We start from the raw sequence: 23,648 nt of genomic DNA, 5'->3' as shown, positions 1-23,648 counted from the left end.
ATTTATCAGGGTCCTCCAGAGACATATAATCTATACAGCAAACATACATAGCATGCACATATAAGACACGCATGCACACACACGTGTGGAGAGAGGGGGGAGAGAGAAGGAGTGGGAGAAAGAGGAGGAGGGAGAGAGAGGAGGAGGGAGATAAAGAGTAGAAGGTGAGAGGAAGAGGGAGAGAGGAGGAGAAAGAAAGGAGGAGGGAGAGAGAAAGAAGAGGGAGAGAGTGGAGGAGGGGGGGAGAGAGAGGAGAAAGGTGAGAGAAGAGGAGGGAGAGAGAGAGGAGGAGGAGGGAGAGCAGAGAGGAGGTATGGGGAGACAGGGAGGATTCCTCTTCCTGAAGAGCACCGAGGACACCCTGTGTTTCCAACCTGGGACTGTGGGGAGGGAGAGCACAGAGGTTTTCAGATGGAGTGCTGTGACTTGGTCACTGGCTGGGCTGCCGGGAGGCAGGGGAGGGATGGGGTGGGGAGGAGTTGGGGTGGGGAAGAATCCTAAGAGGAGAATAACAGATCTCAGCCATGAGAATGGAAGCCATGGCAGCAGGGGCTGAAGGTGCTGGCTCTGCGGGAGGGTCAGGGGAGGCCACGCTTCCAGCCCCATCAGGTGCTGATGGCCCCAAGGACACCAGGATGGAGTGAGATGTGAAGGGGTGGCCCTTCTGAGACAGCGGGCTCTCCTAGGCACTTGAGGTGTCCGACCCCACAGGGAAGTGGTAGGGCAGCCATCGGGGGTAGAAGGGTCTGATTCTCTTCAATTCAACGGGAGCTTCTCTGGGTCACCATTTAAATTCTCAGGAAAAGCAACACAACACGTAAGACTAATGGCTCCGATACTTCAGGTTAGTTAGCAGTTACCCTCATTTCCCAGTGGGAACCCTAAGCAAACAGCAGGGGTTTGGGGGTTGTCACAGCAAATATGAGAGCAGCCTTGTATTACTCTTCCTAATTTCCCATTAAAGCATGGATCCAGGTATAGAAAGCAGCCAAATGGTAAATCAAAAGAGACCACTTGGCCAAAGCTTGATCTATTGGACAGATGAAGCCATATGTCTGTTTTACCCAACTCGGAGTCTGGAGCCACCAGCCCCATGACCCCTGCAGACACCCAACATGCACCCTGCCACTTCTGTTTCATGGTGAGCTCTGATGAACACGGCGGGACCTGCAGTTCATGGAGGGCTTTGCTGTGCTCCTGCTCCTCCACAGCTCGGCAAGCGGCAGAGCCCCAGCTCAGCACACTCATGTGGAAGCAGGTGCGCACTGACCTGCATCCAGGCTCCCATCCACTAGGGTGCAGGGCCATTGCCCAAGTGTGAGGACGGCATTTTACCCGCTGCATCTGCAGGGCGCCAGTGCTCCTCTGAACAACTGCAATAACTTAAAGAGAACACAGCCCAGAGCTAATCCTCAAAACATAGCAGTAGGAACTGAGCACAGATACTATTCCAAATAAGTATACATTGGTCTACTGAAAAAGATACTCTAGGATATGCTGTTTTGAAAAACAGAAGACTGGCTAAAAATGACCAATTCCAATTGTGTGTGGTTTTATCCCTACAGGAAGCCCTTCACTCACTCCTGACCACCTGCCCATCTGGGGACAGCACCAGACACCACAGGTTCCCCCTCTTCCCCGAGACACCAGCTGCAAGTCCAGGGGTTGCCCCCACTGACCCCCCGGCTACAGACCAGAGGCTCCCACGGCTCCTCCTTGGGTCTCTGAACTTGCTTGAGTGGCTCAGATCTCAGAGAAATGTCCCATGTTACCAGCTTATTATCCAAGGCTGTGATCTGGGGCCAGCCCCGGGGCAGGTCACTCTTTCCAAGTCTCTATGTGCTCACAAGCCCCAAGCTCTCCAAGCCCATCCTCCCAGGTTTTCATGGGGCCTCATGACATAGGTGTGATTGATTACATCACTGGGCATTGGTGACTGACCCCCTCTCCCCTCCCAGAGGTCGGGGCGGGGGGAGGGGACTGAAGTGTCCAACCCTCTGCTCCCAGGGTTGGGTCCCCTGGCCACCTGCCCCCATCCTGAGGGGCCACCCAAGGTCACCTCCTCCACACTCCCTCAGGGGCTCCTTATGAGCACCAGGACACCTCCATTGCTCTCCTCACTTGGGGAAACCCCAAGGGCCTTAGGCACTCTGTGCCAGGAGCCATGACAAAGACACACACGTGCTTCGTGGTATAAACCACGCGATCAGAGATGGTAAAGTAAACACATATTTTCCCTGGGGACAAAGAGAAGAGATAGGAGCAACAAAATTTTAGAACTTGGAAACCAGGCAGACTTTGCAAAACCAAGAAAGTAAGCTGTAAGGCCGCAGTGGCACAAGCCAAGAAATAAGCCAGGCTGCAGTGCAAACCCTCTATGGGGAAAAAGATCAGGGACCTCCAAAAGCTGGCATGAAGTTGGGGCTCACAACCCAGCAGACTCAAAGTTCATTTAAGGAGAGCTTGGTGAGATTGCCGACCTCATGAACCCCATGCTGCTGGGCCCCACTACCATCTGGCCACCACTTCCTGCTCTGCTGAAGCAGGTGTGGTGAGCTGAGAGTACGGAAATGGGAGGTACACCCCTGGCCCTCCCTGTAGGAGGTTTTCCAGCAAACTCTGAGAGGTAAGAGGACAGCAACCCAGAGAGAAACAACAGCTGCTACTAAAAGGAAGATTAAAAAAAATCTTTGGGGATCCCTGGGTGGCTCAGCGGTTTAGCGCCTGCCTTCAGCCCAGGGCCTGATCCTGGAGTCCTGGGGTCGAGGCCCACATTGGGCTCCCTGCATGGAGCCTGCTTCTCCCTCTGCCTGTGTCTCTGCCTCTCTTTTTGTGTCTCTCATGAATAAATAAATACAATCTTAATATAAAAAATTAAAAAAAAAATAAATCAATCTTAGAAATCAAAAATATCACAAAAATGGAAGGGTAGCAGGAAGATTAAAACCTTAGAAACAAGAAAAATACATGGAGAGAGAAAAATGAGAATGCTATGAGAAGCTCAGTACAGGACGCCTGATAACCAGACAATGGGAGTTCCAGAAGGAACACAGTTGACCACTGAGGGGAAGAGCCTCACGTCACAGACAAACCCGAAGGCTCACAGGGACCCACTTGAGGACCTGTGCCAGCAGGAGATCCCCCCCTCAGGGGTCCATCAGCTGGTCTGCGGAAGCTGTCCGTGGTGGCCGCGCACACCCCTCCAGCTTGGGCTTTCACACTTGGGTGCTCCTTACATTTTCCTATACTGCTACTTTGCCTATTTAAAAGCTCCTACAAGTGGTGCTCTGTAGTACGCACTTGATTTTGTTTTATTCATGTTGCTTTCGGGGGGATGCAGGTGGGTCTGCGTGGATGTGACATGAAGCAGTCAGCCTGACAAAATCCGTGTACTGCATCACAGTCAGTAGGGACCACTTACCTGCCTAGCCCCTTGAGGAGCAGCCTCCACAGCTGTTCATGACCATCAGAGCCTGTCCACACAGTGGGCTTGGTCATAGGGTCTGCACATCCTTGGCCTGGCTAGGTCCTGCCAGTGGCCGAGCCAAGTCACATCCATGACAGCAACAGGAGACTTCTTGTCCTGACCCACACGCTGACTGGCCGTCAGTGTTGTTTCATCTATCAGGGGTGCCAGCCTCCCTGTCATGGGCCTGCGTCATTTGCTTCAAGACAAGAGCATGTGCCCTGGCCTCCCTGTGCACACTCCACCCCTACTGGCTTGGAAGACGGATGCCAGCAGCTTTGGATGCAGCCATGGGGCCCCGCACATTACCTAAAGCCTTCTACTTCTACCTGCCTGGGACACCGACAGACGCTTATCTTACTCTCCAATCAACGGCCACTGCCCATTTTTCTGTCGAATTGGCTTATTCCCATTTTGTCATATGAGTTCTTCACCTGGTTGGGTGTGAATCCCTTGGTGGGAATAGGGGCGGATGTTATAAGCATTTTCTCCTATTCTCAGGTTCATCTTCCCCTGTTCTTTGTTAAAAGAACATTTCTAATTTGCCAGATTGTTCTCCGAAAGGATTACACCAACAGACATTCCCAATAGCAGTGTGTGAAAATGCTTATTCACTGTCCTCTAGCCGATACTGTGTACCCTTCCTTTAATTCTTATTAACGTCATTACCGAAACCTGAATTTCTGTTATTCCAATGCTGATGTAGAACCTCTGTGGAGGGCTGGGGTCAGATCTGCTCTGGGATGCCGCCTGGCAACCCAAACTCCATCCAACTCATGTCTGTGTACTTTGCCCCGGGCCCCCGAGTCCAGGGGAGGATTCTCTGTGTGCCACTTCCAGGTGAGGGGAAGACAACACTGGAGATTGGGTGGCAGGTTTTCAGGGACCAGGCGTGGAAGTGACTCACATCACTCCTGCCCACAACTTGGTCCCATGACCCCAAGGGTGGCATAAAAGGCAGAAACTGCCCAACTGTGTTCCCAGGAGGAAAGCTCACAGAGGTCTCATGACCTCCCACTTCATCCACCACAAGCACCCCTCCTTAGGTTAAGCACCATGGTACTGCCTGGCTTTTCACGCGCTCTCTCCCTTGGGCACATGGAGAGCCCAGAGGCCCCAGGACATAGGATAACATGGCAGGCAGACTGTAGACACAGGCAGGGGGACTTGGCAGTCTTCTATGAAGCCCTTCTGTAAAGGGATGTGTAGAAATCTTAAAGGTGCTACTCTTCCCACTAACACATCTACTTTATAAATGCTATTTTTCATTGACAGTTATTTCTATAACTAGATCATGGGTTCATCATTGCATTTCTTAGACGAACAAATAATCTTTTCTTAGTTTCTTAGTTTTCAAAAAATACAGGAACATTGGCACACATGATACACAAAAACAAAAGCTCCTTGGGGTCCCTAACCCCAATTCCCCCCAAAAGAGTGGGGGTCTCCGAGGTAGAAGATTGGGAGTGGCTGGTGTGGAGCAAAAGTGGCAGCTCCTGGAGCCAAAGTGAGTCAGCTCAAACCTTGAGGCTACATGGCCACGCAAAATAACAAACTTAATATGCATGACACTGAAAAAATCACCAGCCTCTGGGCCCATTTCCCCCACATGATTAAATGAGGTAATCTTCCTTAATCACATAAAACTGAAGCTCTGCACCTGGCACACAGTGTGCCCCCCACCAACGCCTAATCGGTGTAACCATGCACAGCATGACCCGTATGTCTGAGACACTCCCTGTACCTGTCAGCCATGTCCAGGTCCGATTCCATCTTGTCCAGGCCTCTGGTGATGCTGTCCAGCTGTTCGCCCTGATGGTGGAGGACTCGGGCTGTCTCTTCTAGGCGCTTCTGAGAACAGGCCATCAGACCTGTCAGCTGCTTCCCCTTGGTCACGGGGAGCGCTGCCTCCGGTGGAGACAGCAGCAACTCTCTCCAGAAATGCTCAATGATGCTGAAGACTGCATTCCGACTGGGCTGCAAGGAGCTGAACCAGTGCTTGAGGCCGCTGTTCTCCAGGATGGTGATGGAACTGAAGACAAAGTGAGAAGCTTCCTTCTTTATCTCAACCACACTAGACAGCGGGAAGCTGACCAAGGTCTCCCCGGTTTTATCAGTCATAAATCTCAGGGAGCGAGAAGTTAATGAAAGCTTTCCAGGAACCCATCGCTTCTCTGGTTCTAAGTAGTAGGAACAAGGCCAAGAGTGCACGCAGATCTCTCTGCTCATCTGGCTCCCAGGGTGGTCTGCCCCACGGCTTGGCGTCAGCCACTCCGTCTCTGGAGGAGAGGGACAAGTTAGTGGGTGGGGGAGTCTAATGAGCGTCAGCACAGTTGGCCTACAGACACTAGGACAGTGGCGGCAAGGCTGTGCTTGGGCTGCTGAGCACACTGGGGACTCCCACCACCCAGACATGCAGGATGGAAGCCCACCTCACCCAAACCAGGGCCCACAGCCCGATGCCATTGCAACCCCAGGATCCTTCACAAGAACACTGTTTTGGCTGTGACAATCTCACCAATACACACTCCTCACACATTCCTTTTTTTTTTTTTTTTTTTTTTTAAGATTTATTTATTTATGAGAGACACAGGGAGAAAGAGGCAGAGACATAGGCAGAGGGAGAAGCAGGCTCCATGCAGAGAGCCCAACATGGGACTCGATCCTGGGACTCGGGGATCACGCCTGAGCCAAAGGCAGACGCCCAACGCCCAACTGCTGAACTACCTGGAAGTCCCTCCTCACACATTCCTACACGAACATTCTCCTCTTGAAATCTTTATCATAAAGGAAATAATGAAGGGAAAGTCTACACAAAGGCTTTTCCCTTCTTGCATGGCCCACGAATTCCATAAAGTTCTATGTAATTATCTAGCTCTACCTACAGTTTTATACAGTTGTACATAGTGAACATATACCATCCACATCCAGTTTGCACTTTTTTTTTTTTTTTAGTTTGCACTTTTTTAAAAGATTTTATTTATTTATTCATGAAAGACACAGAGAGAGAGAGAGGTAGAGGGAGAAGCAGGCTTCATGCAGGGAGCCTGATGTGGGACTCGATCCTGAGACTCCGGGATCACACCCTGGGCTGAAGGCAGATGCTCAACCGCTGAACCACCCAAGCATTCCTACAGTTTTCATTTGTTAACGAAACATGGAAACCCAGGAATGACGGAGTAAGACAATCGTTATAGAACACTATGTCTGTCCCTCTCACTCACCAGATGAGCCAACAAAGCTAGGAAAGGAAGAGGACCTCGTACAAGGTCAAACCACAAGTACAGGGTGTGGAATTGGCTACAACTAGGCTTGGAAATGCCTTGTGCACCTCACATGTGGGCAGAGGGCCACCTATACTGGGGCCTGTCTTCCACTCTCCCACATCCCCTGCTGCATACATGCAGTTATGGCACAACCTACTTACAAAAATGAGAGAATGAATCGCTGATGTTATCTTTTACAATACTGAGAAATGTGGGCCTTTGCAGCATGGCCAGAGCCTCAGGGAGTCTCTGAATCGTGGCCACAGGTGCCAGGCCCCACATGCCACGTGGGGCAGCTTGCAGGCAGGACTTGACTCTGACATCATCCCTGGCTCCTGGAGCTCAGCATCTACTGAAACCCTATGAATTTGTCCACAGAGTTATACTTTTAAAGACCGAGACCTCTAGTGACGGCAACAAACAAGAAAAGCTAGGCAAAACACAAAAGAGCTTGCATGGTATGGAGCTTCCTCATTATACAGAATCCAAGAGACTAGAGAGTCGGCAATGCATCGCAACACTACCGATGCGCCTAGTAGATGGCAAGCTCACAGCTCACAGTGTGAGCTTAGGGGCCTCTGCGAAGAGTCCACAAACCCACACACCAGACCTTCGGAATGGAATACCGAGTCACCTTCCTACAGGGCATGACCTGTGGGCTCTCACAGGAGTCTTCTGGCCATGCTGGGACGGTGTGCAAGTCTACCATCTGGGGCAGTGTGGCTGCCTTTCTGCTGTGACCATGTCTCTCACTGGACAGAGGGAACTGGAAAGCAAACGTGTCTTGGTCAGACTTCTCCCCCCACCTGACACTGAAGCAAATCCAGACTACAGAGTGCTGCCAGCCCGGGGCCTCTGACAGCACAGACCTGCAAGGTCCCTCGCATGAGACCTGCCAGTGCTATTGGGCCACCAGGCCACAGGCAGTCATTCAGACTGTCAAAACCAGGGACGACTATTCAGTTTTGGGTGTTTCTCAGTCCAAGACCAAGGTCGGAGGCTGGACGCCTGGGCCCCACCACCTGAAGATGGCCTGACCCCAGTTCTCCCGGCTGAAGGGAGCCTCCTGCCATTCAGCCACCTGACCCCCACACAAGTCTCCAACCCGCAGAGAGAGTTGGGGCATCGGGTGGTTGGGGGCCTGCTGCAGCATGGAGGCCGAGTCCCTATCTCCAAGAGTCTGTGCCCCTGGGGGCACTTTGGAGCACGGCAGGGTCCGAGAACCCCAGTCTGCCACATATGTTACCATTGTGGAAAGTCACTTCGCCCTCTGGGCCTGTTTACCCACCACTAAAAACCGAAAAGGCAAGGACAACATCAGCTCTAAAATGCGCTAGGATTCAAAGAGGAGGAGAAATGAAACACTTCTCACTATGGATTCCAGGAAAAAGCAACAGGAGAAAGCTGTGGACAGCACTCCACCTCCCACACATTTCCATGGCGTCTTCCTCAACAGATGGAGTAAACGAGGATGAAGTGGAGAGCCAAAGCAAGAACAACATTCCCACACCCTCCCTCTCCCTGAGCTGCAGACTCATCTGCCACACCTGTCCCCAGATGTCCTGCCTGCCCTTGCCTGCCCTCTGTTCCCCACTACCCACTGCGGGAAACAGGGCCCCCCTGCGTACGAGGCCGCGCCTGGTCCTGTGCCCTTGATCACAACCCCTTCCAGCAACATCAACCTCTCCGTTCTTCCGACACTAGGGCACACTATTTTTCCAAAGGCCAGACGGTATCTTAGGTGTTATGGGCATATGGGCCCTGCTGCCAGGGCGCAGCTCTGCTGCTGGACAGTGGAAGCGGCCAGGGACAGCGCAGAGACAGAGGGCTATGTGTGGCCATCCTTGTTCACAAAACAGTGAATTCACAGCCGCACATTTGCCCTCCTTGTCCTGACCCTCTCATCAGTTTGTACAGATGCTTTAAGGTCTCCATCTTAGAAGAGGCCAGCGCCGCCACCCCCCCCCCCCCCCTTGCCACAGCCCTCTCTGGCTACCGCTCCTCCAAGAGACACCCACTGCGGCTCCCACCACCAGGCCTCCCATCCCCAGACAGGCTGCTCCCCACTGCTTACTGATGCTGCTCTGCCCAGGCCTCCCCAGGCCTGCAGGTGGCCAAATGCAATGCCCACATGTGTTCTAACCCCTGTCCGACACAGCTGCCCTTCTGGAGACAGCGGGCTCCTTCTCTGGTCTCCCACCCTCCCCCATGGCCAGCTCCAGGGAAGCCCCCTCACTCCCATAGCAGATCCTTCACTGACCACGCAGCACTTGCCACAACCTCCAGGAGCCTGGGCATGTTCCTACATGGTGACAGGCTCAGTGTACATGCTGGAGAAGGCAAATATCAGGAGGACGGTGCCTTGGGCACAATGCCAGCACACCACGGGCACCCGGTAAACACGCACTGACTGAACCACCTAGTGACATCACACGGAAACACTGACTGTGTTCACCGTGGATGGCTTTCTTCCTTAAGCGTGCTGACCTGGGTCTTTGATGCATGGTGTGTTCCTGGAAGCCTTGTTCGGTCCTTGCCTATTATAACCTGGAACCCACATCGACCTGCACTGACCTAGGGCCTGAACTAGGGGATGGAGCTGAAGTAGGATGGGAAGATCTTGGTGCAGGACTCTGAGGGATGCTCATAGGGAGACACGAACCGGCACGTGGATGGAGTGTGCGGCATCCGGCATTTTGAACCACATACTGTTGTACACGGATGTCTCCTAGCGCTTGCACCAGCCTGTGCCCTGGGTGAGACTCAGCATCAAATAAACACCCTATTTTTAGTCAGTTTCTAAAGTAACAGAACCAGCGACATTTTACACAAGTTCCAAGGACTTCTGAACACAAGGAGGTCTGGAGGCAGAACAGTGGCAGCAGTGTCTCCTGGTGCCGGCAGCCACGGTTTCCATTACCTCCATCTCCTGCTCCTCAGAAGCTCCCACTTACAACCCGGGAGGTGCCAGTGTGCTGCTGGGGTGTTTCAGGGCCACACTGTGACCGAGTCACATGACAGACACCAACCTCCTCACTCCTTGGAGAGAAGGAGCAGTCTTCCTTCCCGCTGAGGGCTGACTGTGCAAGCCCCCTTCTGCCTCCATAGGTCCGAGTGGGGCCCGGAAAATGTGCATTTCTCATAGTTCCCAGGCAATGCCAGGGCTGCTTTCCAGGTGCCTTTGAGAGCCACAGCCCCATCTGTGCAGTGCTGGTGACACGTCTAGCACCAGAGGGCCACCGTGTGGACACAGCACGAAACACGGGGGTCTCATTTCCTACCCTGGCTTGGCTGCCTCCACCATTCTGGGGAGCAAGTGGACCTGGTGGCTCAAAGCCTCCTGTTTCTGAGGTAACTTAGTCTCAAAGACCAAGCCTCAGGAGCCAGAATCCAGGATTCTTCCCAGGAGACACCTATCTGAATTCCGTGTTTCTCCCAAGAGGCAAACTTTAAACCACATTTTCTAAATCTTCAGACAGTTATAAACACTCTGCTTCCCAAGCTCTTCCTAACTGCCTCCTGGTGATCTGCACTCAGCACAAATGAAACCCAATAATTAAGGAAGATCTAGTCAATCCACGGTAAGATGTGGACAGTATCGGCTCAATTTTTTTTAAAAAAAGATTAAAAACAGCAAAGGCGTACATACAAGTTTCCATACATAAGAAATAGGCGGGAGGGGGTGTGTATGATGGGGGGAGAAGGAAGTGGAAAAGACGAACGAATGCACAAATGCCTGGGAGGACAACTGTATCCTCCCATCTAGGGAGGACTCTCCCCACACACTGCGGTCGTGTTCTCCTAGATGGGCACCTGCTGGTCCCTGAGGAATTCTGCCTGGGAAGCAGCCTTTCCTGCAGCTCCACTGCCCCCCTGTCTGGCATTCTCAGCTCCCACCGTGGACCCTCTTCACCCTGATGTCAGACGCTCCCAAACTCATTCTCCTGGTCCCTCCCTCCTCTCTGCCTCTCCCTACTCGTGGTCCACCCTGTTATTCAGGGGCAAGAGTCCCACTCAAGCCCTGCAAAGCTCAGAGTCCCAACACCCCCAGGCCTTCCTTATCACACCTGCAAAGGTAAACACAGTGGTATCTTCCTCGTCTAATAAAGGGGCGTCCTCTGCCCCCCCTTTCACTCAGAGGGTCCCTCTGTTCAGGAATGATGTAAGCCCACATCCATATTTTACAAGGCACAGTCACCAACTGCCACCTCAGAGCTGTAACACATTCCTACAGAACTGAGTCAGGAATGTCTCACCAGGTGCAAGATGACACAGGTGCATGCATCTGCTTTTCCCTCAAGGACCTGAGTGCTTTACCAGGTGTGAGATGTGTGAAGGCCTGCCCACTCTCTACGTGCCTATCATCTGCAGAGCCCTCACAGTAAGCAGCGTGCCTTCTTTCCTTCCCTACCAACGGGGTTAGGTTGTGTTCCCAGGACACTTTCTCTTACATGCTCAGACCCTTGCTGGACACCCCCACCCATGCCCCCCCAATTCCAATCCTGCTGGAGTGCAGCCTCAGATCCTCACCTTTGCTCCCCCAAACTCGCCTTTCAGGCCTCTATTCCCCACCAGCCACTCATCATCTCCTTAGATCGCAAACATTTCTTCCAGGTCCCCAGCATCCCCTTGGGTCCCCCCACATCCCCTCTGGGTCCTTACCATCCCTCTGGCTCCCCAGCATCCCCTCAGATACTCCGTATTCCACCGTATTCTGGCCTCCAAGCCCCCCAAAACCTCTGCACCCCCTCCGGCCCCCCACTCCCCCCCTCCAGCCCCCCCGCCCCGCCCACCCCCCACACCGGCACCCCCTGCCCCCCCTCCAGCCCCCCCGCCCCGCCCACCCCCCACACCGGCACCCCCTGCCCCCCCTCCAGCCCCCCCGCCCTGCCCACCCCCCACACCGGCACCCCCTGCCCCCCCTCCAGCCCCCCCGCCCCGCCCACCCCCCACACCGGCACCCCCTGCCCCCCTCCAGCCCCCCCGCCCCGCCCACCCCCCACACCGGCACCCCCTGCCCCCCTCCAGCCCCCCCGCCCCGCCCACCCCCCACACCGGCACCCCCTGCCCCCCCTCCAGCCCCCCCGCCCCGCCCACCCCCCACACCGGCACCCCCTGCCCCCCCTCCAGCCCCCCCGCCCCGCCCACCCCCCACACCGGCACCCCCTGCCCCGCTCCAGCCCCCCGCCCCGCCCACCCCCCACACCGGCACCCCCTGCCCCCCCTCCAGCCCCCCCGCCCCGCCCACCCCCCACACCGGCACCCCCTGCCCCCCCTCCAGCCCCCCCGCCCCGCCCACCCCCCACACCGGCACCCCCTGCCCCCCTCCAGCCCCCCGCCCCGCCCACCCCCCACACCGGCACCCCCTGCCCCCCCTTCAGCCCCCCCCGCACCCTCTCCAGCCCCCCCGCTGCCCCTCCAGTCCCCCCCCCCGCACCCTCTCCAGCCCCCCCGCTGCCCCTCCAGCCCCCCCTGGCACCCCCTCCAGCCCCCCCGCCCCGCCCACCCCCCACACCGGCACCCCGCTCCTCCTCCAGCCCCCCCGCTCCCCCTCCAGTCCCCCCCCCGCACCCTCTCCAGCCCCCCCGCTCCCCCTCCAGCCCCCCCCCGCCTCCCCGCCCCGCCCACCCCCGCCTCGGCAGCCCGCCCAAGCCCCGCCCTTTGCCCTCCCCCCGGGCCCCCGCTGTCAGCCTGGCGCAGACCCACTAGCTCCCCAGCCTGGGGTGCGCTGGCAGCAGAAGGGGCTCTCCCCGAGGCAGCAGCGGCAGGCAGGACGGACAAAAGGGACGGCCCGGAGGGGAGGACCCGGCACAGGCCCAGCCACAGACTCCGGGAGCCGCTGACCTGAATCACCGCAGAGGTGCGAAGACGGCGAGACTCGGGTCCGACGCTGCCGGACGGAAGGCTGCGGTCGGCTCTCGCGCCTGAGCAGAAAGAGGTCCGCGGGCTGCTGTGCGCGTGCGCCCAGGGCCCGCCGCGCCGGGATTCCTGCTCCGGCCGGAACTGGGGCCGCGGTGTCTTGGTTCTGCTCCGCCGCGCTGGGCCGACCGCGGGCTCCGAGCTCCTGTGCCGCTCGGCTTTCGCTCCGGCTGGCCCCGCGGCTATGAGCTTCCGGTCTCCGCACTAGCGCCTACTCCGGAAGTAGTTTTAGCAAGTACTTCCTTTCCCCGCCCGGTGGGCGGAGCCGGGAGGCGGGGTCCCGGCCCAGGCCCCTCGCTGGGTCGCGGGTTCCCGGAAGCCGGGGCCCTCGCCGTGCCCGCCTCGCGCAGGATGGACCGGGAGACACGCGTGTTCGCCGAGAGCCACTTCCGAGGCCTCCGGGGGCGCCCAGCAGGCGGGGTGGGCGCGTCCCCGGGCCGCGTGGACTTCATCGAGAGGCCTGACTCCTTCTCCTACGCCGACTTCTTCAAGCGCTACCTGCTGCCCAACGTGCCGTGCGTCTTCTCCAGCGCGTTCACCGAGGGCTGGGGCAGCCGCAGGCACTGGGTGACCGCCGCGGGGAAGCCCGACTTCGAGCACCTGCTCCGGAAGTATGGTAGGGGCGGAGCCGAGGATGCTTGGCGGGCGGGGGGCGTCGGTGCGCGGCCGCTCAGGGAAGTTCGGGAGGGGCGGGGCGAGGGTGGGGGTGCGTCCGTAGGGTTCAGACCTCCCCGGGCAGTGGGCCTTACCCTCTGGCCTTCCCCCTGGCGGCAGGAGAAGTGGTGGTCCCCGTGGCCAACTGCGGGCTGCGGGAGTACAACTCCAACCCCAAGGAGCAGATGCTCCTCCGCGACTACATCAGCTATTGGAAGGACTACATCCAGGGGGGCTACTCCTCTCCGCGCGGCTGCCTCTACCTCAAGGACTGGCACCTGTGCAGGTAAAGGCCGGATGCTGCTTCTGTACCTCACACTGAGCCTTGGATGCGCCCAGCTTGCCCCCCGGGAGGTGTGCAGTCCTGGCTCCTTCAGCGTCCAGGGAAGTTCTCTGATCGCAGGGCCCCCAGCTGGGAGCCCGGGTGGGCCGAGGGGACCCCCTCTCCCGGCCTGTGTGCCAGACTTGTGCTGGCCACCCCAGGCCTCCGATTGGCGGTGGCAGCGGCACCCTTCTTGTCGGGTGCTGCGCTTGTCCGCTCAGCTTAGGCCGGTTCTCACACCCTGGCTGCCGCCAGCCCTGCACAGCGTTGCTTTGCATACTCAGGTTCTTTCAGCCACTGTTTCAGCAAGGCGGTACCTAGCCTGGGGAGACTCTCCATCAGTGAACAGTGACTCACTGACTTTAAGGAAGCGTTCCTTCTGTGCTTGGTCCCCACCTGCTCACCCTGCTCCCGCGCCAGTGGGTCCCATGATGGGGGCTCTGGGACACATGTCACACCCTCATGCAGCCCCACCCATTGGCTGCATTCCTGCTCTCAGAGGGGGTCCTTGGGTTTTGTGCCCTTTCCCCTACCCAGGGCTGTGCTGGTCACCCCAGCCAGCTGGCACAGGACACACAGTAAACGCTCAATTCGTGTTATATAAATGAGCCAACAATTGAATATTTATTTTTCTGATGTGGAAACTAAGGCTCAGAATGCTAAAGGGAGTCTGGGTTCACTTCCTTATGATTCTCTGGATCCATCCAAGAGTGCACCTCACAGATGCTCCCTGCCACGCTGCATGTTTGGCATGGAGAGCTGGCCAAGGGACAGTGGTCTTGGCCCTCAGGGACTCCTATTCTAGCACACATAGGACTCCTAGTCCCAGATGCTCCTGCATGGTGGTTTTGGGTTTCCAATAAGCAAGAAGTGGGTATTTGTGTGTAACTGTCTTTTAGGTTTTGCATGGGACATGGTTGTCCTTGAAACTTATCCACTGTTTATTTGAAGGTCAGTTTTGATTGAGTATCCTGTATTTTCCTCTGGAAACCCTAGAATACACAGCAGAGGAAGGCTGAGTCAGGCAGGCAGATGTGGCTCTGGGAGTTTTGAAGGATAAGGTCACAGAAGTGTGACCAAGGCATGGAACAGAGAGATAGGCATGGTGTTTTGGGGATCTCCCCTGTCATGACCTCTGGCCGTGAGGATGTGTGAGCTACTCCAGAGCCTGTTCCAACGTGTCACTGGGAGAGCTATGCTCTCCCTTGGGCTGATGAGCTCCTGTGTCTGTATCTGGAGGCCCATTGGTTTGGTTGTGGGGATCAGGCTCTTGGACCAGAGGAGTGGGGAGTTCAGGGGTAGGGGAGAGGGACCTCGATGGATGGACATGGGCCGTACTGCCTGGGCCACGGGTCATGCATCCACTTGATAAGACTCGAGGTCACTGGCGGGGTGAGAGTATAGATGAGGCCGCAGGCTCTGGAAAACAGCAAAATGCAGATGAGGCACTTAAAGCCCCAGCTCAACCAGAGGCTGAAATCCTGGGAATGTTGCAAGAGTGGTCTGGAATAATTGGGTTATGGGGTGCTGCCTGCATGGGTCACCCAAGCTGCGTCACAGCACCGGCAAAGCTGGCTCATGTGTTTATGACTGTGGTTCATTCTTCGGGTGGGGCTTAGGTGGGGTCATGGGCTGTGGTGGCTGTGGTCTGAGATGGCCCCACTCAGCCTTAGTGCAGGCACCGGCTCCAGAAGGCACCTCAGGGTCATTCACTCGCTCTGAAACTTGCTCTCCCGTGTGTTGGGGGCACAAGTGTGGGGAGGTGAGCACTCCTGCCAGAGCCTTGTGTCACTCCGTCCAGGGACTCCTTGACAGAGGATGTGTTCACCCTGCCCATGTACTTCTCATCTGACTGGCTCAATGAGTACTGGGACACCCTGGACGTGGATGACTACCGCTTCATCTACATGGGGCCTGCCGGCACCTGGTACCATTTGTGCGCTGCCACCCTCCTTCCTGTGCCTTGTCCCTGCCTGCCTCTCCCCCACACCCTCCCCTACCCCGTCGACTCCGGGAGAGCCTCTCTAAGATGCCCAGTCCGTGGAATAGGCTGCCAGGTATTCCAGTCCCCAGCCTCCTTACTCACTGCCCCTGGGGGCTCTGCTTAGAGCCCTTGTGTTCTCAAGTGGGGGAGGTAGGACCCTGGGGCCCATGTCCGTGGCCAGCCTATGCTGAAGAACCAGATCGCCTCTGAGCCAAGAGGCACCAACAGGAGGTTTCACACAGGTCACCGTTCCATGCCGACATCTTCCGCTCCTTCAGCTGGTCTGTCAACATTTGTGGGAGGAAAAAGTGGTTCTTCTTCCCTCCGGGGCAGGAAGAAGCCCTGCGGGATTGCCACGGTGGCCTGCCCTACGATGTGACCTCCCCTGCGCTCCTTGACAGCCAGCTGTACCCCATGCGCGAGCACTGCAGCCCACCCCTGGAGGTCACGCAGGAGGCGGGCGAGATGGTCTTTGTGCCCAGCGGGTGGCACCACCAAGTCCACAACCTGGTAGGGTGGGCACACCCCACTGCATGTGACTGCAGCGTGGCCCAGACAGGTCAGGGAGATGCCCTGGGGCCCCACTGGTCTGACCCCCACCCCAGAGTGTCATCTGCCCCTTGGCCTGCCCGGCAGCCCTCCTCACCCTTGGCACATCTCAGATGCCTTTCCAGAGAGAGGGCCAGGCCCACCCCTCCTGATCCCACAGCAGACAAGCTACCCTCTAGGAGAACCTGGGTATGGGACGGACAGGCTATGGGCAAGGGCCCCCGTCCCAGCCTCTGTTTCTTCCACTCCCTTCAATATTTCTTCCTGGGCAGCAGTAGGTAGTTACCAGCCCCCTGGGATCCCTGCTTTGGGTCAGCTATGGACTCAGGAGACACCAGCCCCCTCTTCATGCTAGCATCCACTGGGAGACAGTCGGAAGGACCTCTGGACAGTGGTGGGCATGGTCTGGTATGGACTTATGGGGACACCCATACCCCACCTTTTACAGGATGACACTATTTCCATCAACCACAATTGGGTCAACGGTTGTAACTTGGCCAATATGTGGTACTTCCTGCAGCAAGAGCTCCGTGCTGTGCAGCAGGAGGTCAGTGAGTGGAGGGACACGATGCCGGACTGGCACCAACACTGCCAGGTAGGATAGCCTGGAGGGGCTCTCCAGAGCTGCAGTGGAGGAGGGGGAAGAGGGGGAGGCTCAGCAGGACCAGGGCTTGGGGGTGGGGGTAGGGGGAGGCTCAGCAGGATCAGGGCTGCAATGGGAGTGGGGGGAAGCTCAGCAGGACCAGGGCTGTCCCCACCATCAGGGATGGACCACTCTTTTTTTTTTTATTATTATATCACCATTAATTTATTGGTTTTGTACATTTACTGTGGTTATATCAGATTTTTTTAATAATAAATTTATTTTTTATTGGTGTTCAATTTACCAACATACAGAATAACACCCAGTGCTCATCCCGTCAAGTGCCCCCCTCAGTGCCCGCCGCCCAGTCACCCCCCCCCCTTCCATCACCCCTAGTTCATTTCCCAGAGTTAGGAGTCTTTATGTTCTGTCTCCCTTTCTGATATTTCCCACACATTTCTTCTCCCTTCTTTTATATTCCCTTTCACTATTATTTATTCACTATTTCACTGATTATTTCACTATTATATTTCCCCAATGAATGAGACCATATAATGTTTGTCCTTCTCCGGTTGACTTACTTCACTCAGCATAATACCCTCCAGTTCCATCCACGTCGAAGCAAATGGTGGGTATTTGTCGTTTCTAATGGCTGAGGAATATTCCATTGTATACATAAACCACATCTTCTTTATCCATTCATCTTTCGATGGACACCGAGGCTCCTTCCACAGTTTGGCTATTGTGGACATTGCTGATAGAAACATCGGGGTGCAGGTGGGATGGACCACTCTTAAGATGGTTTGCAGTCTGGGCCCTACCCATAGTCAGCAGATACTTGCTCATGCTCTGCTCTCCTCTGGCCAGGTCATCATGCGATCCTGCTCTGGGATCAATTTTGAAGAATTTTACCACTTCCTCAAGATCATCGCTGAAAGGAGGCTCCTCCTCTTGGCCAAAGGGATGGGCCATGGTGAAGTGGAGGACAGTCAGGACACTCGGCTGGGCCCCCAGCAGGCTGCTTTTGATGTCAGCCGGATTGCAGAGGTGCTGGCATCTGTGGTGGCCCACCCCGACTTCCAGAGACTGGACACTAGCATGTTCTCTCTGCAGCCAGAGGAGCTCTTGCAGCAGCTGGAAGAGGTCATGGTCACCACCGCCTCTCTTTAGCGAATGCGGCCTGGATCAGGCGGGACCCTGAGGCACCAGCCTGGGAGGCAGGCAGTCTGTTCTAGTGTCACTTCGAGAAATAAAGCTCAGTGCTTCTGTGTGGGCTCGGACATGTCACCTTCCTGCTGAACCATTGTTGTCTCAAGCGTCTCTTAAAGGTCTAGTACTATCCTGCCTGTCTTTTGGCATCCCTGGGACTGTGATGCCTGTGCAGAAGATTCTGCTTCTTGTCTTCATGAGGCTCAGCCAGAGTGCCTTGGATCCAGTGAGGGGGGTGGAAGGTAATGCCAAATGAGATTTGCAGCACAGAGGCCTGGAGTGTGCTGGGGACTCAGGAATGGGGGCGGCATGTGGCTGGGATAGTTGATGCCCCCAGCCTTCTCTGAGCAGAGGCCAGCATCCGAGCCAGTAGGCTTCCCATCCATGGCGGGGTGAGGCAGCTGGCCTGCCGGGCAGGGCCCACTCTGCAGTGGGACCACATCTGTGCTTGCCTACATCTTCCCCTGGAGCAAGCTCCTCCGTGTAGGGTGTAGACTTGGGCCCAGAGCAACCCCTAGACCAGGGCCTCTGTCTGTATCCTAGAAGAACCACTATTTATGTAGAGCCTGTCTTCCCTCTACTGGCCTGTGCCTCCCCTGCCCCCTTGCCCCCTGCCCAGGGCCCTAAGCCAAAGAGGTCTATTTGGTCAGGGCACCAGGCCAGGCTTCGTACCTCGTCCCTCAGGCGGGTCCCCGGGCATCATGGGTCTGTCATTTTCAGTTGCCACTTGGGGTCTGCTGGCACCAGGGATGCCATCTCCCTCTTGCGTGTGACAGTACTGCCTTTGTCAATCTGGCTCTGAGTCCACCCTTGTGGCTGGGGACCCAGCAAAGGCCAGGACCTTGCCCAAGGTGTTCAAGGCCCCCTGCAGGCCCCCTCCCACCCTTCACATGGACTGGCCATGTTAGGTGACCAGCAAGTTCAAAACCACTCTGCACACATTGGCCCTACCCAGCTTCCTCTGCTAGGAGAAAAGGCACCATTGCACTCTGGTCCAGTTTTTGAAGGGCATACTTACCTGCAGCATTCAGCTTCCACTCCTCGCACACCCATGTGCCACTCAACAGTGACAGTAGTAGGGCTCTTCAGAGACATGGTACCCCCAAGATATATCTAGAGTGAGAGAGTGGGGTCTGGTGAGTGAGATCTGTGAGGCAGGCCGCAGGCTAAGGACCCAGGGGAGAATGGATGTCGTGGTCTTGGCCCAAAGCCTGGAAACCCAGGCAGCATCTGTGCGTTGTGGTCTGGAAGCAGAATTGCTTCCTTGGGAGACCTCTGCCCTTGCCCGAAGGCCCCCCACTGATCGGATGAGGCCCACCCAAAGTGTAGAGGGGAATCTGCTTTATCAAGCTGTGTGGAGTTCAGAGCTAACCACCTCTGAAGGATGGGGTCACGGCTGCATGGAGACTGGCATTTGAGTGACTGGCATAGCACTGGCCTGGCCAAGCAGGTGTGTAGAGCTGACTGACGGTCACTCCCAGCGCGTGCTGGAACTCGGCAGGTGTGCCGCTCTGCTCCATGCTGCCTCGACACCCAGCAACCACTCCTTGCACAGCAGCCATGGACAGTCCCAAGGCCGCCCTGCTCTTTGCACTTGCCCCAGACAGTTGTGTCTGGACATGTGCCTGTGTGTGGCTCATGTTCACCCCTTGCTCACATGTTCTGTCCCGTCAGCCTCCACCACTGGCAGTCCCACTGCCATATAGTCGCTTCTGCACTCGCCGTGTGTCACTCAAAGGTGGGTGCTCATGCTACTCTCCAGGCAGCAGCATGGTTTGCATGGCCATTGTTTGTCATCCAGTGACCTTTTACATACAACAATCCAAGCCTGTGTGTCCACTGTTCCCCAGCATGCCTCCCCCCTGTGCTCACTTTCAGGCTTTTGATTTGAGCACGCCCGCTTTGTGCCATCAGACCATGTCTCACTGCACACTACACACTGGACCCTGGCGGACCAGGTTGTTGACTTGTGGTGTGCCATTAGATGGTGCTGTACACTCACTGTGCAAGCCTCTGACCGCTGCACACACAATTTGTCAGTGTTCCTCGCATGTCCCTTCTATACCATCCAGCCCACTATGCCACCAAGAACTGCCACGTGTGGTTCCATGGGTGCTTGCTCCATGTTGCTCTATCTTATGTCCACCTATTGCACACGCACCTGCATTCCACAGCCTGCAGTCACTGAGCCTGGTGGGTGTGAGCCGTGCTGTGTTCCGGTAACACTCGCAGCCATTGGCAGGAGGGCCTAACCCCTCATTCGCCCAGCTCTTAACTCTGTAGGCTGCGTATTCAGGGGATGATGTTGGCAATATGTGATGAGCACACTGGTGGTTCCCTCGCTGGCCTGGTGTATGTAGCCCTTCAGCTCATCCTGGGAAAGGCCATGAGAGGGCACTCTGGTCAGCTCAGGGCTGCCCCAGGGTCGTCGCTTCAGCTGGTACCCATCTCCGGTCAGGCCGCATCTTTCAGCCTCCTCACCCCCATGACGTAACCAGACATAGCATCAGGCCTCAGCCAGAGAGGAGTGACCATAGTGGACCCAGGGGGTGGGGGTGGGGGCCATCTCTGTGGTGAGCAGTTGTGCAAGGCATTGCAGGGATGCTGCAGGTCCTTGTGTACAGGAAGCAGGAATGCTTATGGAATGGGATGCAGCTGTAGCTCTAAACTCTGCATCACAAATCTTTCTCCTATATGAGAAGCCAGCCAGGGAAAAGGAATTCTGAGGTCAGAGAAAGAACCCCAGGAGGATTTACATCTAGGTAAGGGCCCTTGGGGAGGGTTTGCAGAGGCAAAGTCCTGCCTGCCCTTAGCCCATTCACTGATAACCTTCCTCTGGCCTTGTCCTTTCCACATTGTGCATTCTCACCTGTTTCGTTTTTGTTTTTGTATGATTTTCCCCACTTGGGGCTGATAAAGTTCCAGAGTTGGACCTTGAAAACTATAATTTCTCAATTGGTGGTCAGAAGAAATCTCAGCAAGAGAAGGAGAGTATGTTCCCTCTTCCTCCAAATTGTAGCAATGCAGCTACTGTCCTGGGATAGGAAAATGGTCCTGGCAGTCTCTATTTTTAAGGGCTCCCAAATTATAGTGGTTGCCTGCATGTGAAAGGACCTTCAATCTCTAAATGCCATGATTCTGTGGGGCCATCTCTGCTCTCATCCAGGGTCCCAATACTGACATGTCCCCCAAGCAAGGGGGATCTGGGTGTTTCTCAGAGAAGCCAGAGAAATGTGGCTGGTCCCCCTTGCTTCTCTCACCTAAAAAAGACTAATGACCATGCAAGACTTCCTATTGAAGGAGGAGTCTGTTTCATTTAAATGCGGGAAGTGAAAGAACAAAATCACAACTCCCAGCTATAGTAGAAAGAGTATTCAAGTGTGGCTTTTGCTATTTATGACCAACATTGTCCAAATAAATATTACTTTTTTTTAACCTGCTGTACAAAAATTCAATTACCCTCTCACCTCTTCTGATATTGTCCCTTCCCACTGACCCCATCCCCTGTGGTCTCAAATCCCCTAGTGCCTGGCATTTGCAGCATTACCAGAGGATATGAGTGGGACTCAGCTGCCCCTCTCACCTGGCAAAGAGTGAGGTATGTGAAGGGGTTCTCTCCTGCCCTCAGGGAGTGGTGGGGTGTGGAAGGGGGGGCAGGACTCTCATTCACCATTGGCCTTGAGGGTGGAACCTGAGATTCCATCTACTCTGAGAAAGGCTGGAGCAGTGGGAAGCAGAGCCAGGACCCTTGGGCAGATGTTGTAGACATGAGGAGAGAACTGTAATAATCAGACCCAGTGTGTGAGAGTGAGTGCTCTGCAGTGGCAGTGACCCATACCTGTAAAGGGGTGAGGGGAATGCCTGGTTGCAGGCAGGGCCCTATGCCCATTAGCGGTGCTCCTTGGCCAGGGTCAGCTAGTCCTCAGACTCCCAGAGAGCAGAAGTTACCTAGGGCAGCAGGTGGTTCACAGGGTTCCAGGCTGGCCTCTCGATGGTCAGGTGTAGAAGATGCCCAGCCGTAGAAGAGATTCAGCAGTGAGACCGGAGTCGTGGTGACCTGGGCCACTCTAGTCTGTGAGTGTTCAGCTACCTGGTCAGCCATAACCTAGAGACAGTGATCCTGAGGCTGGCATTGCCAGGGGTCAGTTAGAAGATTCACTTTGTGAGCTAGAAAAAAAGCAAAGTAAACATTAAAAAAAATGTTAGAGCAGAGAGTAATGTAATTGAGAACAGAAAAGCAGTAAAGAAAATCAGCAAAAGTTGTTTTTCTGAAGAAATGAAAAAAATTCTCAAATTTTTAGCTAGATTGACTAAGAGAAATTTAGACAGGACTCAAAACCAGAAACAAAGTTACAACAACACTTCCAACCCTACAGAAGTAAAAGGGTTTATTATAAGAGACTATGAACAATTAAATCGGATAATCTAGATGAATTTCACAAATTCCTAGAAGGACACAAACTACAGAACATTCTACAGTTGAATCTTATTAAACATTTAGAGAAAAATTAACACCAATTCTTCTCATCCAGCAAATAGAAGGGGAGGGAACTCTTCTAATTTCTGCAAGGCTAACACCACACTCATACCAAAACTAAAGACCTCACAAGAAAACTACAGACCAATATCCCCTATGCTGTACATGCAGAACCCCCCCCCCCCGCAATAAATAATAGCAGACATAATCCAGCAGCAACTTAAAAGATTTGTACATCATGACGAAGTGGGTTTTATCCCAGAGATTAAAGGGTTCCACCTATGAAGAGCAACCTATACAAGATTAGTAGAATGAAGGGGAAAAAAAATTCACACCATCATCTCCACTGCTGCAGAAAAAGTATTGTATAAAACCCAACATTCTTTCACGATAAGAGAATTCAATAAAGTAGAAATTAAAGGGAATGTTCTCAACATGATAGAGGACATGTATGAAAAACCTACAGGTAGCATCATGCTCAGCAGATAAAGCTTTCACCCTAAGATCAGGAACAAGGCAAAAACACACACTTTCATGACTCCTACTCAATATTTCACTGGAAGGTCTGGACAGAGCAAGTAGGCAAGAAACAGAAAACCATCCAAATTGGAAAGCAGAAGGTAAAACTGTCTATTTATAGATGACAAGATCTTATATGTAGAAGATCCTAAAGAATAGCCACATACATACATTCAACTGTTGAAGATAATGCAAACTGGTGCAGCCACTCTGGAAAATAGTATGGATGTTCCTCAAGAACTTAGAAATAGAGCTACCCTATGACCCAGCAATTGCACTACTGGAGATTTACCCCAAAGATGTAGATGTAGTGAAATGCCGAGACACCTGCACCCTAGTGTTTATAGCAGCAGTGTCCACAATAGCCAAAGTATGGGAGGAGCCATGATGTCCTTCGACAGATGAATGGATAAAGAAGATGTGGTCTATATATACAACGGAATATTAGCCATCAGAAAGGATGAATACCCATTATTTGCTTTGATGTGGATGAAACTGGAGGGCATTATGCTGAGTGAAGTCAATCAATTGGAGAAGGACAATCATATGATTTCACTCATATGTGGAATATAAGAAATAGTGAAAGACATTATAAGCGAAAGGAGAGAAAATGGCTGGGAAAAATTAGAGAGGGTGACAAACCATGAGAGACTCCAGACTCTAGGAAGCAAACAGAGGGGTAGTGGAAGGGGAGGTGGGC

The 23,648-nt window shown here is 54.7% G+C and overlaps 2 protein-coding genes across 8 annotated transcripts in view; one reads left to right on the top strand and one right to left on the bottom strand.

Moving 5' to 3' along the window:
- The window catches only part of SNAP47 (synaptosome associated protein 47), a 47,170-nt gene extending 34,347 nt beyond the window's left edge, over window positions 1-12,823 (bottom strand). For 2 of the 5 annotated variants that reach the window (XR_005983439.1, XM_041727660.1), the window contains exons 1-2: window positions 12,577-12,823; window positions 5,211-5,745 (exon numbers count right to left, since the gene is read on the bottom strand). Coding sequence is in view for 4 of the 5 variants with exons in the window: in XM_041727660.1 (XP_041583594.1) it covers window positions 5,211-5,695 (485 nt within the window). In the remaining variant the exon portion in view is untranslated. The remainder of the gene's footprint in view (window positions 1-5,210; window positions 5,746-12,576) is intronic. The other 3 variants (XM_041727657.1, XM_041727658.1, XM_041727659.1) reach the window with 2 other exon arrangements.
- A 2-nt stretch (window positions 12,824-12,825) lies between these two features.
- JMJD4 (jumonji domain containing 4) lies at window positions 12,826-18,023 on the top strand. Of its 3 annotated transcripts, none has more exons than XM_041727662.1 (6): window positions 12,826-13,267; window positions 13,426-13,591; window positions 15,429-15,554; window positions 15,854-16,121; window positions 16,609-16,755; window positions 17,611-18,023. In XM_041727662.1, exons 1-6 carry the CDS (start codon window positions 13,003-13,005, stop codon window positions 17,911-17,913), a joined length of 1,275 nt encoding a protein of 424 aa, XP_041583596.1. In that variant the 5' UTR covers window positions 12,826-13,002; the 3' UTR covers window positions 17,914-18,023. The 3 variants fall into 3 exon arrangements, with proteins under 3 accessions (XP_041583596.1, XP_041583597.1, XP_041583595.1); XM_041727663.1 differs by having other exon boundaries at window positions 15,429-15,684; window positions 15,945-16,121; window positions 16,681-16,755; XM_041727661.1 differs by having other exon boundaries at window positions 15,429-15,684; window positions 15,945-16,121.
- The last annotated feature ends 5,625 nt before the right edge of the window (window positions 18,024-23,648 follow it).

The sequence above is a fragment of the Vulpes lagopus genome, chromosome 13, assembly GCF_018345385.1.
Source record: "Vulpes lagopus strain Blue_001 chromosome 13, ASM1834538v1, whole genome shotgun sequence".
NCBI lineage: Eukaryota > Metazoa > Chordata > Mammalia > Carnivora > Canidae > Vulpes > Vulpes lagopus.
Note: the sequence above shows the minus strand (reverse complement) of the source record. Positions and strands in the feature narration are given on the sequence as shown.

Excerpts from the sequence above, each read along its gene's own strand:
- JMJD4 (XM_041727661.1), top strand. The coding sequence starts at position 13,003 with ATGGACCGGGAGACACGCGTGTTCGCCGAGAGCCACTTCCGAGGCCTC. Across the intron at positions 15,685-15,944 it reads TCCGTGGAATAGGCTGCCAG|GAAGAAGCCCTGCGGGATTG; the intron begins GTATTCCAGTCC and ends CCTCCGGGGCAG. Across the intron at positions 16,756-17,610 it reads ACTGGCACCAACACTGCCAG|GTCATCATGCGATCCTGCTC; the intron begins GTAGGATAGCCT and ends TCCTCTGGCCAG.